Source organism: Mauremys reevesii, linkage group 8, assembly GCF_016161935.1.
Source record: "Mauremys reevesii isolate NIE-2019 linkage group 8, ASM1616193v1, whole genome shotgun sequence".
Lineage (NCBI taxonomy): Eukaryota > Metazoa > Chordata > Testudines > Geoemydidae > Mauremys > Mauremys reevesii.
In genome coordinates, this window is record NC_052630.1 from 93,897,437 (window position 1) to 93,913,833 (window position 16,397).

General features: G+C 39.6%; 1 protein-coding gene across 5 annotated transcripts in view; it reads right to left on the minus strand.

Moving 5' to 3' along the window:
• Positions 1 to 16,397, minus strand: part of HOOK1 (hook microtubule tethering protein 1) — a 75,254-nt gene that overhangs the window by 21,585 nt on the left and 37,272 nt on the right. For all 5 annotated transcript variants that reach the window (XR_005584122.1, XM_039486500.1, XM_039486498.1 and 2 more), the window contains 7 exons: positions 15,665 to 15,750; positions 10,230 to 10,302; positions 9,814 to 9,864; positions 6,750 to 6,882; positions 5,208 to 5,275; positions 3,107 to 3,169; positions 1,695 to 1,778 (listed from right to left, as the gene is read on the minus strand). Coding sequence is in view for 4 of the 5 variants with exons in the window: in XM_039486498.1 (XP_039342432.1) it covers positions 1,695 to 1,778; positions 3,107 to 3,169; positions 5,208 to 5,275; positions 6,750 to 6,882; positions 9,814 to 9,864; positions 10,230 to 10,302; positions 15,665 to 15,750 (558 nt within the window). In the remaining variant the exon portion in view is untranslated. The remainder of the gene's footprint in view (positions 1 to 1,694; positions 1,779 to 3,106; positions 3,170 to 5,207; positions 5,276 to 6,749; positions 6,883 to 9,813; positions 9,865 to 10,229; positions 10,303 to 15,664; positions 15,751 to 16,397) is intronic.

A 16,397-nucleotide genomic window follows, 5' to 3' on the forward strand; every position in this document is an offset into this window, starting at 1 on the left:
CATTTTTGCAGTGACTGAACTGGTTTGATTTTGAAAGTGTTCACAGCTAAGCAAATAGGAACACAACATTACACTAAGTTGGTAAGTATATTAAAACAGCCATAAATGGGCAAGGATTAAAAGACGGAACCCTTAAGCTCTTTCTAGTGAAAGATGATGTGTTAATTTTAATACTTCATCAAACATCAGAGCATATAGCATGTGTTAGTTAACTGGCACTTAAACAGTAGAATGTGCTCTTTGGGTTATGTTTTCCTGAATCATAAAGGAAACCTACCTTTCTTATATTCTTGGAAAATATCAAGGAAGACTGAGACCTTACAAGTGAATTTATTAAAAATTAGTTTAAATGAGAACGGTCAGTCATTATTATGACTTTCAATACATATGCAGCATACCATGGTGGCAATATTTAATAAAATATAAAGTTAGCATAATAATCTGAGGCAATATTAAAAGATTTTTTTATTTATCCATGATTATATCACAATTTAAGTGCCTATAATTAAATAGATGTAAAAGAAACCAACAGCACTCTCCCACTTCTTCACTGAGTACTTACTTTAAGGTCCTATTCTCTGAATATCTGGGAAGCCAACTTACTGTATATTTGCAGACCTAGAGCAAATCTGTGCCTTAAGAGTCTTTTATTATTCCCTGTACAAGGCCTAATCCATCTTCAATCATGGAGATGGTACACACTTTTAAAAAGCAGGATGTTTATTATCTAAATGTCTCATTCATTTCCTTCACCCTTATTTCAGGTCCCTCAGAGTCACATTGGCTGTCTCCTACTTCATTTCAACACCACATACATTATGCTGAAACTATGGTTCAGCACTGGACAATGAAATGAACAAATACGTATTGTGTAATTTCAAAAATATGGACACCTATTTTACAAAATATACTTTCCATTAACTTTAGTTACCATTTGTACATTTGTGCTTAACTATACATATTTTTAACGACTACTCCTGGTCATGACATTCAAAGAGGATAGGCCAACCAGATTTGTGTGAACTACCATTAAGTTAACTACTCCAAACAGAAGTCTGTAACAGCTATGTGGTAGTTCTGACTTCTCAAAATGATGCATGATAGGTATCATAGCAGAACGAGAAAGGGAAATTTGGGACTGAAGCAGAAATGGCTGGCATAAAGTTACATGCGGAAATATTTCCCTAGCCATGCTATTTGGTAAATTCAGCACAATCATACATTTACAGTGGGTGCAATTATTTCACCTTCAGTGAATGCAATCAGTCCATTATAATGAATTGGTTCTTAATATATTTTTAAAAGGGCTAAAGCTATTGTTAGCTGAAAATAAGCATGGAACATTTTTATAAGCATTTTTACTATTCATAGCTATAGTATTACAATGACTGCTTACTAGCTGCAAGATATCAAGATATTACACCAAGAAATCTTTCATACTATGGATTAACAATATAATTTCCCAATAGTTGCAGGGGAACTGAGTATGGGTTTACATTAAAGGATAATATTTCCAACAATCACACGTATGAAGCATTTCAGCATGTGGAAGCTTTGTTTCAGTACAAACTGAAAAGGCTAAGAACTTATAGGTGAAATTTAACCTCTAAAGGCATTGCATTTTGCAACTATTTAACAGAGCTTCTATTTCTTAATGTCACATATTTAAAAAAAGTATGTTCATGTCTCCTCACCTGCAGGTCTAGTTCTTGACATCTTTGCTTCAGTTCTTCTTTTTCTGCTAGTGCTTCTTGAAGGTCTTCAAAGGCTCTTTTCATCTTTAAAAAAAAATTTATATATATATATATACACACACACACACACACACACACATATATTTAATGCAAGTTAGATATATTGAAATTAAGTTTATTTTATATGCTCCCTGTCTGTACAAGGAGGGACATGTAAGATAGATGTCACACAGAGAGAGTAAGGCACATCTCTGCTGCAAAAACAGACAGAAAAACTGTAGAACCAGGTTCCGAGATTTGCTGCCACAGGGGTGTTTGGTTTTGTTTGGCTGTGTTTTTTTTTTCCCTCCAGTGTAGATGTACTCGAAGTGACTTGCTTGCCTAAGGTCAGAGAGAATCTGCAGCAGGGCAGAAGACTGAACCTGAGATTTCCGCATACAAGATTACCAACCAGGCTACTGACCATCCTTCCTCTGATAGCTATAGGAAGGTCAATGTCATCATAGGGGAAGCATCTGAGCTCTTTCTTGGGCTGGTCTACACTAAGGGGAAAAATCGATATAAGATACGTAACTTCAGCTACGTGAATAACGTAGCTGAAGTCGAAGTATCTTATATCGATAACTTACCCATCCTCACGGCGCGGGATCGATGTCCGGGGCTCTCCATGTCGATGACGCCACCGCCGTTCGCGGCGGTGGAGTTCCGGAATCGATAGAAGCGCGTTCGGGGATCGATATATCGCGTCTAGATGAGACGCGATATATCGATCCCTGAAAAATCGATCGCTACCCGCCGATACGGCGGGTAGTGTAGACGTAGCCCTTGGGAAAAGAGTGCTTTTAAATTAACGATAATTCTACTTCACGAACAGAACTCTGGTGTTTGGGTTCACACAGAACTCAAATATTTTCCAAGATCACTCTGCAGTATGCACCCATCTGTACTTTCTAACCTTAATGGAGGTTGATAGCACTTACTCTTTGCTCTTCCTGTCACATCCTCCTGCAGTCTCTACTCAGGCAATCAGCCATTTCACGTCTTTTAAAAAAAAGCTAAGTTTATGTGCACTGTTTTACTCAGCCTCTAGCACTATGGGTGACAATGAAAGATAAGAGTTAAATTTACTTTAACTTCCTAGTGTAGCATCAGTATGTTGCTCTGCCCTTTGTGAAATACAAGTCTTGGCATTGATTTTGGTAAGTTGATCTGAGGGAAAAACCACTGGCTGGTAAAGTAAGAAGCAAGTTAATTTGTACCGATGAAGGACTGAAACTTCTTTTGTTGGGAGATGATGGGAGAGGCACCTTTGTGTCTACTCTCTGAATTTACAAGCACAGTATGATGTGAATAAATTATTTTTGAAACTCTTAACATTGCTTTGACTGTTATAACAAACATAAGGCAATTACCTGTTGCTCAATTTCACCAGATGTATCACTTGTGACAGAACTCAGTATTTCCTTGCTCATGAGCTAAAAACCAAAAATGGCACATAGATTAAAATAGTGCAAATAGATATACTATAGAGCTAGTGGCTTCTGTTATTGAATAAAAAATTCGATTCCACCTCTTCCCAATTTAACTTCAGTAGTTGTTAGTGTGACAGATACAGCAGTTTCCTGCATATCCTTGGGAAACCGTATTGAATTAAGGTTAAGTATCTTTGGGGTCCATTGTATTAAATGAATGGCTTATGGATTATTGTGAACCAGGACTGTACATAACTTTTCTAAGGGGGAGATGTGATGTGAGGCCTGGGAGTACAAAGGATTATACTGAAAATGTGCCACACAAGAATGGACTTTTGGGACAGCAAGTATGAAGTGGATTTCCTGGGGAATACGTAGGGAGAGGTTAATGCAAATTCCCACCTCTACTTATGCAAAAACTCAGCCTTCTGAAACTATGCCCTGAGGAGTGGGCCACATCTGCTGATTATCTGTTCCCGGGGACAGGAGATGGAAGGCCCGAAGTGTACTAAGAAACGGTGAATTGCCGAGCCAGAGCTCTGAATCTGAGACAGCTATGAACTTGTAACCACAAAGAAAACCCAGCTGTGGGTTCTGAAGGACTGAAACCTATCAGAGCTTGAGTCTGGAGTTGGTGGTGACCACTGGTAAACTTTTTAGCATGCATGAAGGTTCTTTTATTATTTAATATGTTTTCTCTGTAATGCTTTCACATTAAGATTAAAGAAAGAGCTATGTGGTAACTCATGATTGTGAGCCATGCACTAGTCACAGCTTCTGGGGTAAAAAACAACGAAGTGCAGACACTGTCTTGCTGGGGATAACAGTATAGGCAGGGAACCATGACGCCTAAAAGAACCGCCAGTCAGGAGAGAGTGAGATGCAAGTCTTCATGCAAGGGAGGTGATGGCTGGGAGCTTAGAGTGGATGCCTTTGGTGGAACATGGAGGGGGAATACAGATGCAGTTACTCTGAAACTGTGACAGTTAGTATTTGAGTATTACACTGTTACACTTAACTACTAATTCAAATCTACAGTACACAGAGAAAGTACTCTGTTCTTTTAACAAAAAAAGTATAGTAGCTTGATGGGTTGGTCCCACTGAAATCAATGGCAAAACTCTCATCAATTTCAATCGGGACAGCTGTTCACCCAATGAGTTTAACAAGCATTAGCAGCTGTCACACTCCAGTGTTTCTTAGATCAATTGGCATGGAGGGAACAACTGGAAGACTAGTAAAGAGTACTGGATACTGTGTTTGCCAACTATCACAGCTAGTAAGCTCTGCCTCTTACTCAAATCTTTTGATTAAAAAAAAAGTCATAGTGCTAGACCCAGAATTTAGCCAGAAGAAAAGTTCAATTAGTCAAAATATGTAGCAAACAACATTCTGATTAGCAGAATTATATCTACACACAAAACCTTAGTACCCTTAAACACAACTGGTTTCTTAACTATTGAAACTAAAGTTTTATTATTGGATATATTTTCAGTGTAGGATAGGTATTAGTAGAATCATAGAAGATTAGCGTTGGAAGAGACCTCAGGAAGTCATCTAGTCCAACTCTCTGTTCAAAGCAGGTCCAACCCCAAAAAAATCAGGACCAACCCCAACTAAATCAAAGAGCTCCAAGTAAAACAGTCTTCACCAAACTTAGAGAACTGGTAGGTAAGGTAACATGGGAAAAAGTTCAGGAGAGCCGGTCCCATGCAGAAGTCAGAGCAGCTTAAGGGCGGCCCTAACTTCCATCTGCTTTTAACAGCCCCCTAAGGACCAACACTCAAGTGAGGATCCTCAGAACACAAAGTGTGCTCTGGCACATGAGCTGAATTGAGAACAGATAGCACAGAACTGTTTACAAGACATAAGGGGAATGCCCAACTGCCTTTAAGGAAGCTTTCTGGTTCTTTTGCTGGTGATCAATGCAAAACAGCTGGAGAGGGAAGAGGGGCAGGGAGTAAAGATCTGGCTCTATATATTTACATTCAAGCTTTCCTGTTGAAAGTTTTAGGCTACTTATACATGAATTATTACTTACCTCTTGAATAGCAGCCATAACAACATGTTGAACAGACTCTTCTAGGGTCATTATATTTTGTATATGTTCTGTAGTGGAGAAAAAGTATTTCCAATAATTTACTTATGACAACATTTACTGTAAAATGGCTTGAAGTGGCATATGTTCTGTCTTTTCCACAAAGCGGATATCAATGTATAACAAAGAACATAAGTCTATGACAAATCATTTCCAAAAAAGTTATTGCTCTTATTAAGAATAGTTTCAGTGACACTGACATATTAGTAAATATGGAGTGAGGTCCTATATACGTAGGCCCAATTCTCCCATATGTTTACTCACATAATTTCAACAGGTTGCATCATATGGAAATTGACAAGAATAGATTAAGGACAAATTTTTCCTTCCGAGGTAGGCATATAGCTCAGAGAGAATTTGGCCCTTTGAACATCCTAGGACTAGAATATTATTGCAAAATGTTTTGACTGCTAACTAAGAAAAAAGAAGAAAGAATGACCAGATCTAAAGCTTTACAATGCAACCTTTCCACAAAGGCACCTGTTGTGTCATAGCTTATGTTATGCATAACAAAAGCTGTAATTTCAATTTACTGCATTTCACAACACAAAATTAAACTACTATTTAAGACAGAAGGGCTTTGTTTAAACTCACAAGAGACCAAATTCAAACTAAGGCTTTTCATTCCAGCATGAAAGTTGTAAAATTTGCAACACATGACATATTAGAACAATTTAACATCTTGTTTACCATAAGTACTTCTAAAATTTACAGTATATACAAAGGAGTGAAAAGCCTTTAAATATCTACATTTCCAAAGTTTACATTTGACCCTATTATGTCAGCTTTATTTGGTTTTTCTGAGTTTTCAAATGTTTTAGTGCAGAAAAACTTGTCACTGAGATAACACATGAAGTGTGATAGATGAAATGTCATCACTAATGCTTTCTCAATGCAGGATGATACCACCTTGCTTTCTAAATACTCACTGATGCAAGACTAATTAAATGACTATTTTTTTATTGAATAATCAAAGTGTTTTCCTGCACTGTAATGGGTGCTTATGTGGGCATTAACAAACAAAAAGCAATCACCTTAGACCTTTACAGATAAATAAGAGATAGCTTAAACTATTAGTTTTAAAATGTATTCATTTGTACATTTTATGCCTGGACGCACATTTTTTTTTATCAATCTGGGATTTTATATAGTATAAGTAATAAACGTAAAAGCCGCTTTCCAGTCCACTTTTTAAAAAAAAATATTTGACGCCAGGCTAAGAACCTGTATGCAGACACACTTTCTAAAGTTATTAGTTTTCACAAACTCCAGTTTCACAGAGTTTATGATGATAATATTGTACAACATATTAGCAGAAAGAGGCTAACACCTACTGTTTGATTCGGGAACAGAAAGTATTTTTTAAATGTGACATTAATTCCCTCTTATTCTGTATGCGTGCTACTATTTGCTATTTCCTAAATTAAGGGTTGCCTGAGGAGGTTGTTTCTAGGTATATCTTCAACAGGTGAAAACAGCATGTACCTTGTTTCTTTTCACAGTTGACTGCACAACCTAAAATAAGCTGCAGTAACCTGCCCAGCTCTGTAGGATCTGAATGTTCAGATATCTGATTTAAGTCAGGAACAAGTTCTTCTGAAATCTGCTGACCTAAAAACTGTAAAATATAAAAGATAAATTTGGCATTTCAATTATATGCATAATGAAGATTTAGCATCCATATACATATTCATCCATCATGCAAAAAGATCTGGCCTGGGAAACACAGTCTGGACAAAAAACTGGAGATATATTTCTGGAGGTAAATATGACTTTGGAGACAGATGAGGAAAGGCCCTGGACACTACTTTGGGTTACTATACACAGAAGAACTAGTTAGTCTGTCACACAGACTTTTGCCTAATGGTAACATACTCAGGTAGCAATACTGAATTAAGGAAATAAGACTATGAAGAAAAATAGTAAGAAATTTGAAAAGAACTAGAAAAACAAAATAGCTGGAGGGATGTATAGCTTTAAAACCATATCTCCAGGAAACCTCCCTATACACACACACACACACACACACCCCTCCAATGAAAATATGCCATACTATATATTAATACAGAAAGGCCTACATTACAGCTAGATACTACGGTCATGAGTTCCTTAAAATGGATATGCCAAAGCAATGCACTAACTGCAGAAAATTCAGGGGTTTTATACCTGCTCAGTCCCTTGCACATAAGTATTATATGATCACTAGTTACATGTTCCTGGAACAGGTGTGCAGTAATACAAAATACCTTTTCTACATTTTAGATCAGTGGTCTCCAATTTTTTTACGCCCAAGATCACTTTTTGAAGTTAAGAGCAACCCAGGATCTACCCCGCCCCTTCCCTGAGGCCCCGCCTCTTCCCTAAAGTCCTGCCCCACTCACTCCACCCCCCACCCCCTGCAGTCAGTTGCTCTCTCCCGACCCTCACTCACTTTCACCGGGCTGGGGTTGGGGTTCGGGAGGGGCTGGGACCGAGGGTTTCACAGTGTGGGAGGGGCTCTGGGCTGAGCCTGGGGCAGGGGGTTGGGGTTGAGAAGGGGGTGAGGAGTGCAAGCTCTAGGAGGGAGTTTGGGTACAGGAGGGGGCTCCAGACTGGGGCAGAGTGTTGGGGTGCAGGAGGGGGGTATGGGGTGCTGGCTCTGGGAGGGGGCTCAGGGCTGGAGTGTAGGAGGGGTGGAGGTGCTGGTTCTGGGAGAAGGGTCAGGGCTGGGGCTTGGGGTGCAGGAGGGGGGTAAGGGTGCAAGAGGAGGTATGGGGTGCTGGCTCCGGGAGGGAGCTCAGGGCTGGGGTGTGGCCTCCCGCTGGCAGCACTTACCTCCAGCGGCTCCCGGTTGGTGACACAGCATGGCTGCCACTAAGGCAGGCTCCCTGCCTACCTCGGCTACACGCCACTCCTGGAAAGGGCCAACGTGCCCCTGCGGGGGCGGGAGAGGGGGCGGCACGTGGCTTTGCGTGCTGCCTCTCTCTTCAAGTACCGCTCCCGCAGCTCCCATTGGCCACAGCTACCCTTTCCTGGCCAATGGGAAATGCGGGGGCGGTGCATACAAGCAGAAGCAGCATGTGGAGGGAGACCCCTGTCCCCAGGGCAGTGGACCACTCTGGCTGCTTCCGGGAGCGGCGCGGGGCCATGGTAGGCAGGGAGCCTGTCTTAGTGGCAGCCCAGCTGCACAGCTGGATATCGCAATCGACTGGGAGATCCTCTAGGATCAACTAGTCGATCATGATCGACTGGTTGGTGACCACTGTTTTAGATAAACACAATTTACGAACTTAGTGGAAGAGAAGGACATAAAAAACTAGTCTGTTTTCATTATTATATTGTGTTTGTCAAATGGAAGGTGGTTATCCTGCACATAATCGCAGAATGAAATATCTTTTTGTTTAAAAAAAAAAAGAAGACGTGTTCAAGCAGGCAGAATTAGGGTTATTTTGGGAATCCTAACTTTAAACTGCCTCACTTTACAGCAAATCAAGGCTCAAGATTGGGTGGTGTATTAACAGTTGTCATTTAGTACCCTTTTCTTAACAATCAATCTAACAATTAATCTGTGATCAAATTATTATTTTGTCAAAATCTGCATGTGTATTTATTTAAGTGTCTGATCAATTTATTCATGTTTTTTGCCCCCTCCCTGCAAGTTTTCCAGAACAATTTGCCTGGGGTCTTAGAACAGAAATTAGAAATTTCAGCTTAAGAGATCACTTTGGAAAGTAACAATAAGGAGCTTTGAATAGAAGTAACTATCTCAGTCACGAGTAAAGTAAAATTATCCAATGAGTAAGTGGATTCTGGCAAAAATAAATACAGATTTTGAAAGCTTACTGTGGAGAAAAGTAACTAAGTGATTAAATGTCAAACAAGATTATCCTTGCTTATTTAAAAAAAATGCAAAAAAATATATTCAGAATGTTGCATTAAAAGCTAAGAGAATCTGTTTTTTCTATTAGCAGAACCTAAGAGCAGCAGCACAACATATTTCACAGAATGTTTTCTCCCCAGGGATTTCTCATCCAAATACTTATAAGGCCTCGCCCTAGTTAGCTTTTAAAGCCAAATAAGGTCACATACTTTTCCACAAAAGGATGCTTTTCTAAATATGCAATATCAAAAACCTCACTTTCTTCTTATATGGCAGCAAGCATGTTTCTGCAGGATACGCAATTATTAACGTCATAGTAAAGAAGTAGAATCAGGCCGTGGAGAATTTCACTTGCAGCTGGCGAAACATGTCTGCTGCTAAAAACGTAATGGACTAGACAGTGTACATTCACAGTGTTGAGTTCAACAGAGTTTCCATTACTTGGTCAAGTCATAGCATGTTTGAGAAATACCCATCACTCCACCCAAACGAGTTTTACACGTAGCTTCAGTATTTCTCTACTGAGAGAATTTTCATTTATACCACGCTATAAACACACATTTCACAAAAAGAGTATCATTATAGGAACAGTTTAGTATTATTCTATAGTCAGGATTACCTTTAGCGAGAAAAAAACAATCCTTATTTGTTATACGAACAAAACCAACAAAACTGCTGCTTTTTCCATACCTCATGATAGTAGTCCATAATTCCTTGCAGAACCTTTTTCAGATTACTGGCCTAACAGTGTATAAAAGATAACATTGGTTATATGCTATTAAGAATAGATACTTTTCTCAGACTAAAAAAACCCCGAAGTTTAATCTGACATCATTTTATTTTCATTTAAAAATCTACACAGTAGTTTTATGAGAAAAATATGTAATGATGCTAGGAGAGAATTAAGATGAGAAAGGAATTGCATGTGAAGCATAGATCATGGTAAAATATGTTTAAATCAGTTACATACAATTTGAATATGAGTGTTAAATATTGCTCTTTTTGACACCTCTCCCCAATACTGTAATATAGTAATATTAGATAAACTCGGGAAACATCATCCTAAGCGACTGCAAATAGCTTTTGCCAACTTTCATTTTTGGTACCTTTATTCTCCAGTTGTCACCAACATCTTCTTTAATACGGCTTAGCCATGATTCATCAAACCAGGCAACATCTCTAGAATAAAAGTAAACCGTAGTTACGAAACAGTAAAATGGCATAATTCAAATGAGACATCAGACCTCCAGCGTTAGTTTTATATTAGAAAATTCACTACAGTATCCGAAGAGGTACATTATTGGAAATTTTCTGTCCTGGCGAGTGAATTCTACTGAACAAGACATCAAAGCTAGGTAGTGAAGACACTCCACTCTGCAGGGCAGAAGGAATTTTGAGGGCTTCAAGAATATAGCGCAAGGGTGGCCAACCGGTGGCTCCGGAGCCACATGCAGCTCTTCAAAAGAAAATATGTGGCTCCGCCCAGGAGCCAACTCTGGGGAAAAAATTGTAGGTGCTCAGCACCCACCGGCAGTCCTATCAGTCCCCCACCCCTCCCACCTGCCAACACCTCCCCTCATCAGCACCTGCCCCTCCCGCTCACCCGCCACCACGATCAGCTGTTTCGTGGCGTTGCGGCTCTGGGAGGGAGGGGGAGGAACGCCCAGCTCCCCTCCTTCCCCCAGCACCTCCCAACATGATCAGCTGTTTCATGGCGTTGAGGCTGCTCTGGGAGGGTGGGAGGGGGGCTGGGTGAGTGTCCTCACTCCTCCCTCTCCCTCCCTGAGCCACCTCAATGCCATGAAACAGCTGACTGTGGCGGGAAGTGCTGGGGGAGGGAAGAATGAGGACCCGGTGCTCAGCCTTCCCCCTGTTACCTTCTCCTCTGTCTCCTTGCCTGCTGCCCCTGTTTTGCACCAGGAGGCTCTGGGAGGGAGCGGGGAGGAGCAAGGACACATCTCACTGGGAGAGGGGCGGAATGCGGTAGGAAGGGGCAGGGTTGGGGGTGGGGACTTGGTGAAAGGGGTGGAGTGGGAGGTGGGGCCTGGGGCAGAGCCGGGTGTCCAGAAACCCTTGGCTGGAGCCTGGTCTCCTTCAATAAAGTACAGTGTGGAAATTTTTAATCAAAATTTTTCTTACACCATCTAACAATAGAAGGCAGTGCAAACGGAAAAGAAAATACACAGATGAAAATCGAGGCTTCCTACAGGAGTGGGAGCATAAGTACTTTTTCATTGAACGTAATGGTAAGGCCGTGTGTCTTTTTTGCCAGACATGTGTCTCTCAGTTCAAATCTTCAAACGTGCAGCGTCATTTTGCTTCTAGCCATGCACATGTGGATCAAGAATTCCCACAAGGTTCTAAACTCCGCACTTTAAAACTGAAAATTTTGAAAAAACAAACAGATGTAGAAGCCCAATTCTTCGCCCGATTTGCCAACCGATTGCAGACTGTAACGTTAGCCCCCTATTATATGGCCTAGCACATAGCCCGTGCAAAAAAGCCCTACTCTGAAGGCGAGTTTATGAAAAAGTGCCTCACGGATGCGATTTCCATTGGGGTCACCAGAGAACGAGCCTCTAAAGAAGAAAATTTCTGGTCTGTAGCTTTCACGCCACACAACAGAAACCAGAATCTCCGAATTGAACAGTGACATTGAATGGCTACTGCACTTGCAACTTCAGCAGTGTGAGTATTTGAGCATTGCTTTGGATGAGTCGAGCGATGTACAGGATAAACCTCAATTATCAGTATTTGTCTGGACTGTGTCTGACGACTGCGTCGTAAGGGAAGAACTCCTGGATATCGTCCCACTAAAGGGCTGAACTCTTGGACGAGATCTAAAGGAGGTATTGATGTTGCTAGTTGCGAAACACCACTTCCCTTTACAGAAGCGATAGGGCTCCATCCATGTGGGGGATCTGTGAACGGATTAGTAGGGCTTTGTAAGTCTGACGAGAGCTTTCCCAAATTTTGGACATTTCACTGTATTATTCATCGGGAGAAACTGGTAACTAAAAATCTCAAATTTGATCATGTCATAAAACCAGTCTTGCACATTGTGAATTTCATTTGCTCAAATGCACTCAATCACAGACAATTTCAAAATCTAGTCAAAGAACTGGATGAAGACAACTTCCCTGCTGATTTGCCATTTCACTGCACAGTCTGATGGCTCTTGAGAGGTAAAGTTATTTCCTGTTTTTTCAAGCTCCTAGAACCAGTAAAATTGTTTATGGAGGAGAAGCAAACAATACACCCTGAGCTTACAGATCCTGGGTGGATTCTAGACTTGGCATTTCTTGAAGACATGCTGCTGCATTTGGATAAAGTAAATGTGGACTTACAAGGAAAATTCCAGTTGCTGTCTGATCTAGTGCAAAGTGTATTTGCGTTCATGAACAAACTGCAGTTGTTTCACAGACAAATGCTTGAGGGAGAGCTGACACACTTTCCCTCAATGTCACAACTTCCAGACAGATCAAAAGAAGATGAAGCAGAACCCCTAAAACAGAGCACAACTAGATATGCGAGCAGGATTAAAGATCTTCAGGACAGTTTTGAGGAAAGAGTCCAAGATTTGCGGCAGAAAAGACCTCAAATCAGATTTCTGATTGACCCTTTTAGTGCTGAAGCCGATTGTCTGAAGCCCCCTTTAGTTACTGACGAAGCAACATCCCAGATGGAAATAATAGAACTTTTGAAAGATGACAGATTCAAATTTGTTCAGAAGACAGAGGGGACCCTTACTTTCTGGAAATCTGTGCCAAAGGATAAATACTCCAACATCAGAGGTGCATCCCTAAAATTAATCTCGATGTTTGCCTTGACCTATCTTTGTGAGTCTACTTTCTCAACACTCAAACATGTGAAATCCAAGCACCGATCCGTTCTGACAGACAGCCACTTAAGAGAACTGCTGTGTGTGAGCACAACTGAACATAAACCAAACTTCAAGGGAATTGTTGAAAGCAAAGATTGCCAGAAGTCCAACTAAGTAAAACACTAAGACAAGTTGTTATTATCATTAACTATACATTATAAATGCATAATACACACTATCAAATTATATAATGATTGTGCGTGCATGCGCACACACACACGTATATAATTTATTACATAATACTGTGGCTCTTTGGCAATGTACATTGGTAAATTCTGGCTCCTTCTCAGGCTCAGGTTGGCTGCCCCTGATATAGTGAATTAAAATTAAAACATAAATATCTAAAATATTTCTTTACTGTGCCTAGTTTTTATGCTTTGTACCAGACCAAAAAAAATCATGTTTATGTTTAGAATAAACAGTTTAAAAGAATCTGAACTGACAAAAGCCAGCTACAGCAATTACAGTTAGAGTTAACATATTTATACACTTATGCTATAACAATTTAATTAGTCCAAAGAATTAGGAAAGAAAAAAAGTTTTGTTCTAGATTGTCATTTTACATAACTTTTTGTATTTCTTTTCAGAGCCACTAATATAATGTTGTCCCACTGAATGGATCTTGCTTGCATTAAGAGACATTTAGAGACTTTAAAGGACCAGTCCATATGCATGCTATTAGTTTACCAATGGAACCTTTTAACAATATTGGAACAAGTTATTAAACAATCAATTTGTAAGCACGTAGAGGATAACAGTGTTATAAGGAATAGCCAGCATGGGTTTGTCAAGAACAAATCATGCCAAACCAACCTAAATTCTTTCTTTGACAGGGTCTCCGGCCTAGTGTAGAGGGGGAAACAGGATATATGCTACATCTTGATTTTAATAAGGCTCTTGTCCACAGTCTCACAAGTCGTTCTCATAAACAAACTAGGGAAATGTGGTTGAGATGAAACTACTATAAAGTGGGTGAAGAACTGGTTGAGAGACCGCACTCAAACAGCAGTTATCAATAGTTCGTTGTCAAACTGCAAGGATGTAATTACTGCAGGAAGATGCTAATTAATCTCTGCTGACTGTGGTAGGTGCAGTTTGTTAACCCAGCTCAGATACAGAGGTGGGTGCTGCCCCTTTGGTCAGAGGATCTAGGCAAAACAGTCCTCAGGGAGCAACCCTAAGAGCAGCCAAACCCAAGGAGTAATTTTGGGCTTAAAGTTGTGTAACTTCACATTGAATCATTTTGTTATAGCCAAACCCTAAGAAGGTGGTTATCTTTGCCCTTATATAACATGTGCATACTATGTTTTGGAGCATGCTGGGAAAAGTACCTGCTTACACTTATCAAATTGCTAATCATCAAAGCTGTGTTTTTAAACAGTATATGGCCCCGCATTAAACCCTTCTTTTCTTATCTGAGCCAGCAGTAAAGAGGCATAACACTATTTCAGTGACAGTAAGATGTTCTGATCTTGTGTCTGAGCTGACTGCAGTTTCAAACAGTGGGCATGCCACCAAAGTGACATGTCCACTAGTGTTTAACTCCACTCTGCCACTCCAACCCCAATTCACTGTTGAAATCTTAGCAGGACAGAAAAATATTTTCAATATCCCTCCCATTTTTTAAATAGGGGTTTTCCCATGACAGCTTCACTATTTGAACTATAAAAGCTCCCAAATTACCCTTAAAACATAATGGTCAAGACCCAATAGCAGTATTACACAAAGACATGTAGGTTGAATTTCCAGTTCCTCTTTCTAAAAGGAAAGTAGAGCAAGAACTCAAGCACTGATATCCATGAAAATGGTGTCAAAGAGAACTTATGATCTTGTACTCCTTGCACATTCTGACCTGCATCTAGTTCCTAAATTCCCAATAGCAGTATTCATGGGATAATTTATCCCAATTAACTAACTGAAAAAACAAAAACAATTCAGAAAAGAGAACAGTGATGATCCTAATGTTTGTATTCCAGATCATTTTTTCCACCATGAACAAGACACACCAAAGATTAGATGTATGCTCCCAAAACATTTTCCCATTAGACTATTCTGTAATAAGGAGACAAGATGGGTGCGTATCTTTTATTGGACCAACTTCTGTTGGTGAAAAAGACATGCTTTCAAACTCCTGAAAAGGAGTTCTGTGGAACAGAGAAGAGCTGAAGAAGAGCTCGTCTCTTTCACCAACAGAAACTTGGCCAATAAAAGATATTAACTCACCCATCTTGTCTCTCTCTTATCCTGAGACCAATTCAACTACAACAATACTGCAGACATATTCTGTAATAAATCAAATTTCCATAGCAAATTAGTTCCGAATAATCTATAGGATATAAGGGAAAATCTGTGCTTCAACTATGCTTATACTAAAAAAAACAAAACCAAAGCTCTGAGGAGAAGAGGGTGGAGAAATTACTCCAAACCATCCACTCTATCATGTTGTTGATATTCAGTCAGTATCAACCCCATAGTAAAGGCATCTTTTTCGCTCAGTTATAAACACCGGTATCATACAAGCTGAGATATGTAACATTTTCTAGGAAGATATACATTGTTATTCCGCAAATCTGGTACTTTGGGGAAAAAAAGTATGAAACCTAAATAAGAATGTAGAGTAATTTGATACATACTTTTTTAACTTAACTGTCAACTTACATTTGATGAAGTACTTGTGCCATTGCAACACCATTTGTCAAGTCTTGAACATCTTTGCAGGGTCCAGAAGTATTAAATGTCTGCAACTAAAGAAAGGCAAACAATATGTTTCCAGTTCAACATAGAAAGAGACAGGGAATTAGATGCAATTCTCTATTTTTCCTTAGTATGACTCTTTAGTAAGATGCCTCTTTATTTTAAGTAGCCTGGAACATCAAAATCCCTTCCACAAACTGAATAAATTTGTAAACTAAGCCAATAAACTATTCCTGCTCAATACTTTGACAGAAAGGCAATTACCAATATTGGCTTAAAATGTTCAAATATGCTGACCTAGCGTTTTTCCATAGTAGTGGTATTCCTATCTCTCGTTGTAAACTAAACTTGTGAATTAACATCAATTTGAGAGACTGGTGTAACATTTACTTGTTTCTTAAATTAGGTGACAAAGCTTCCATTTTGGATGTTTAAAACCCTCATCAAAAATTTGCTTAAAAATAATAAAAAGAGAAATATTCTAATTTCAAACAATCCCAATTCAATCATTCATAATGTGTATGTTAAATATAAACATCCACCTCCCTTAAGACCTTTAAGATTATTGGGAAAAACGTTATATAAAAACAGATGGAGATGTGTGCTTTTGGGTGGAAAAAAAAAAGTATGGCTACAGAACAGTTACCACATTCTTCAATCATTCTTAGCTGTTTTCATATTCTTAGAGTGTGCAAGT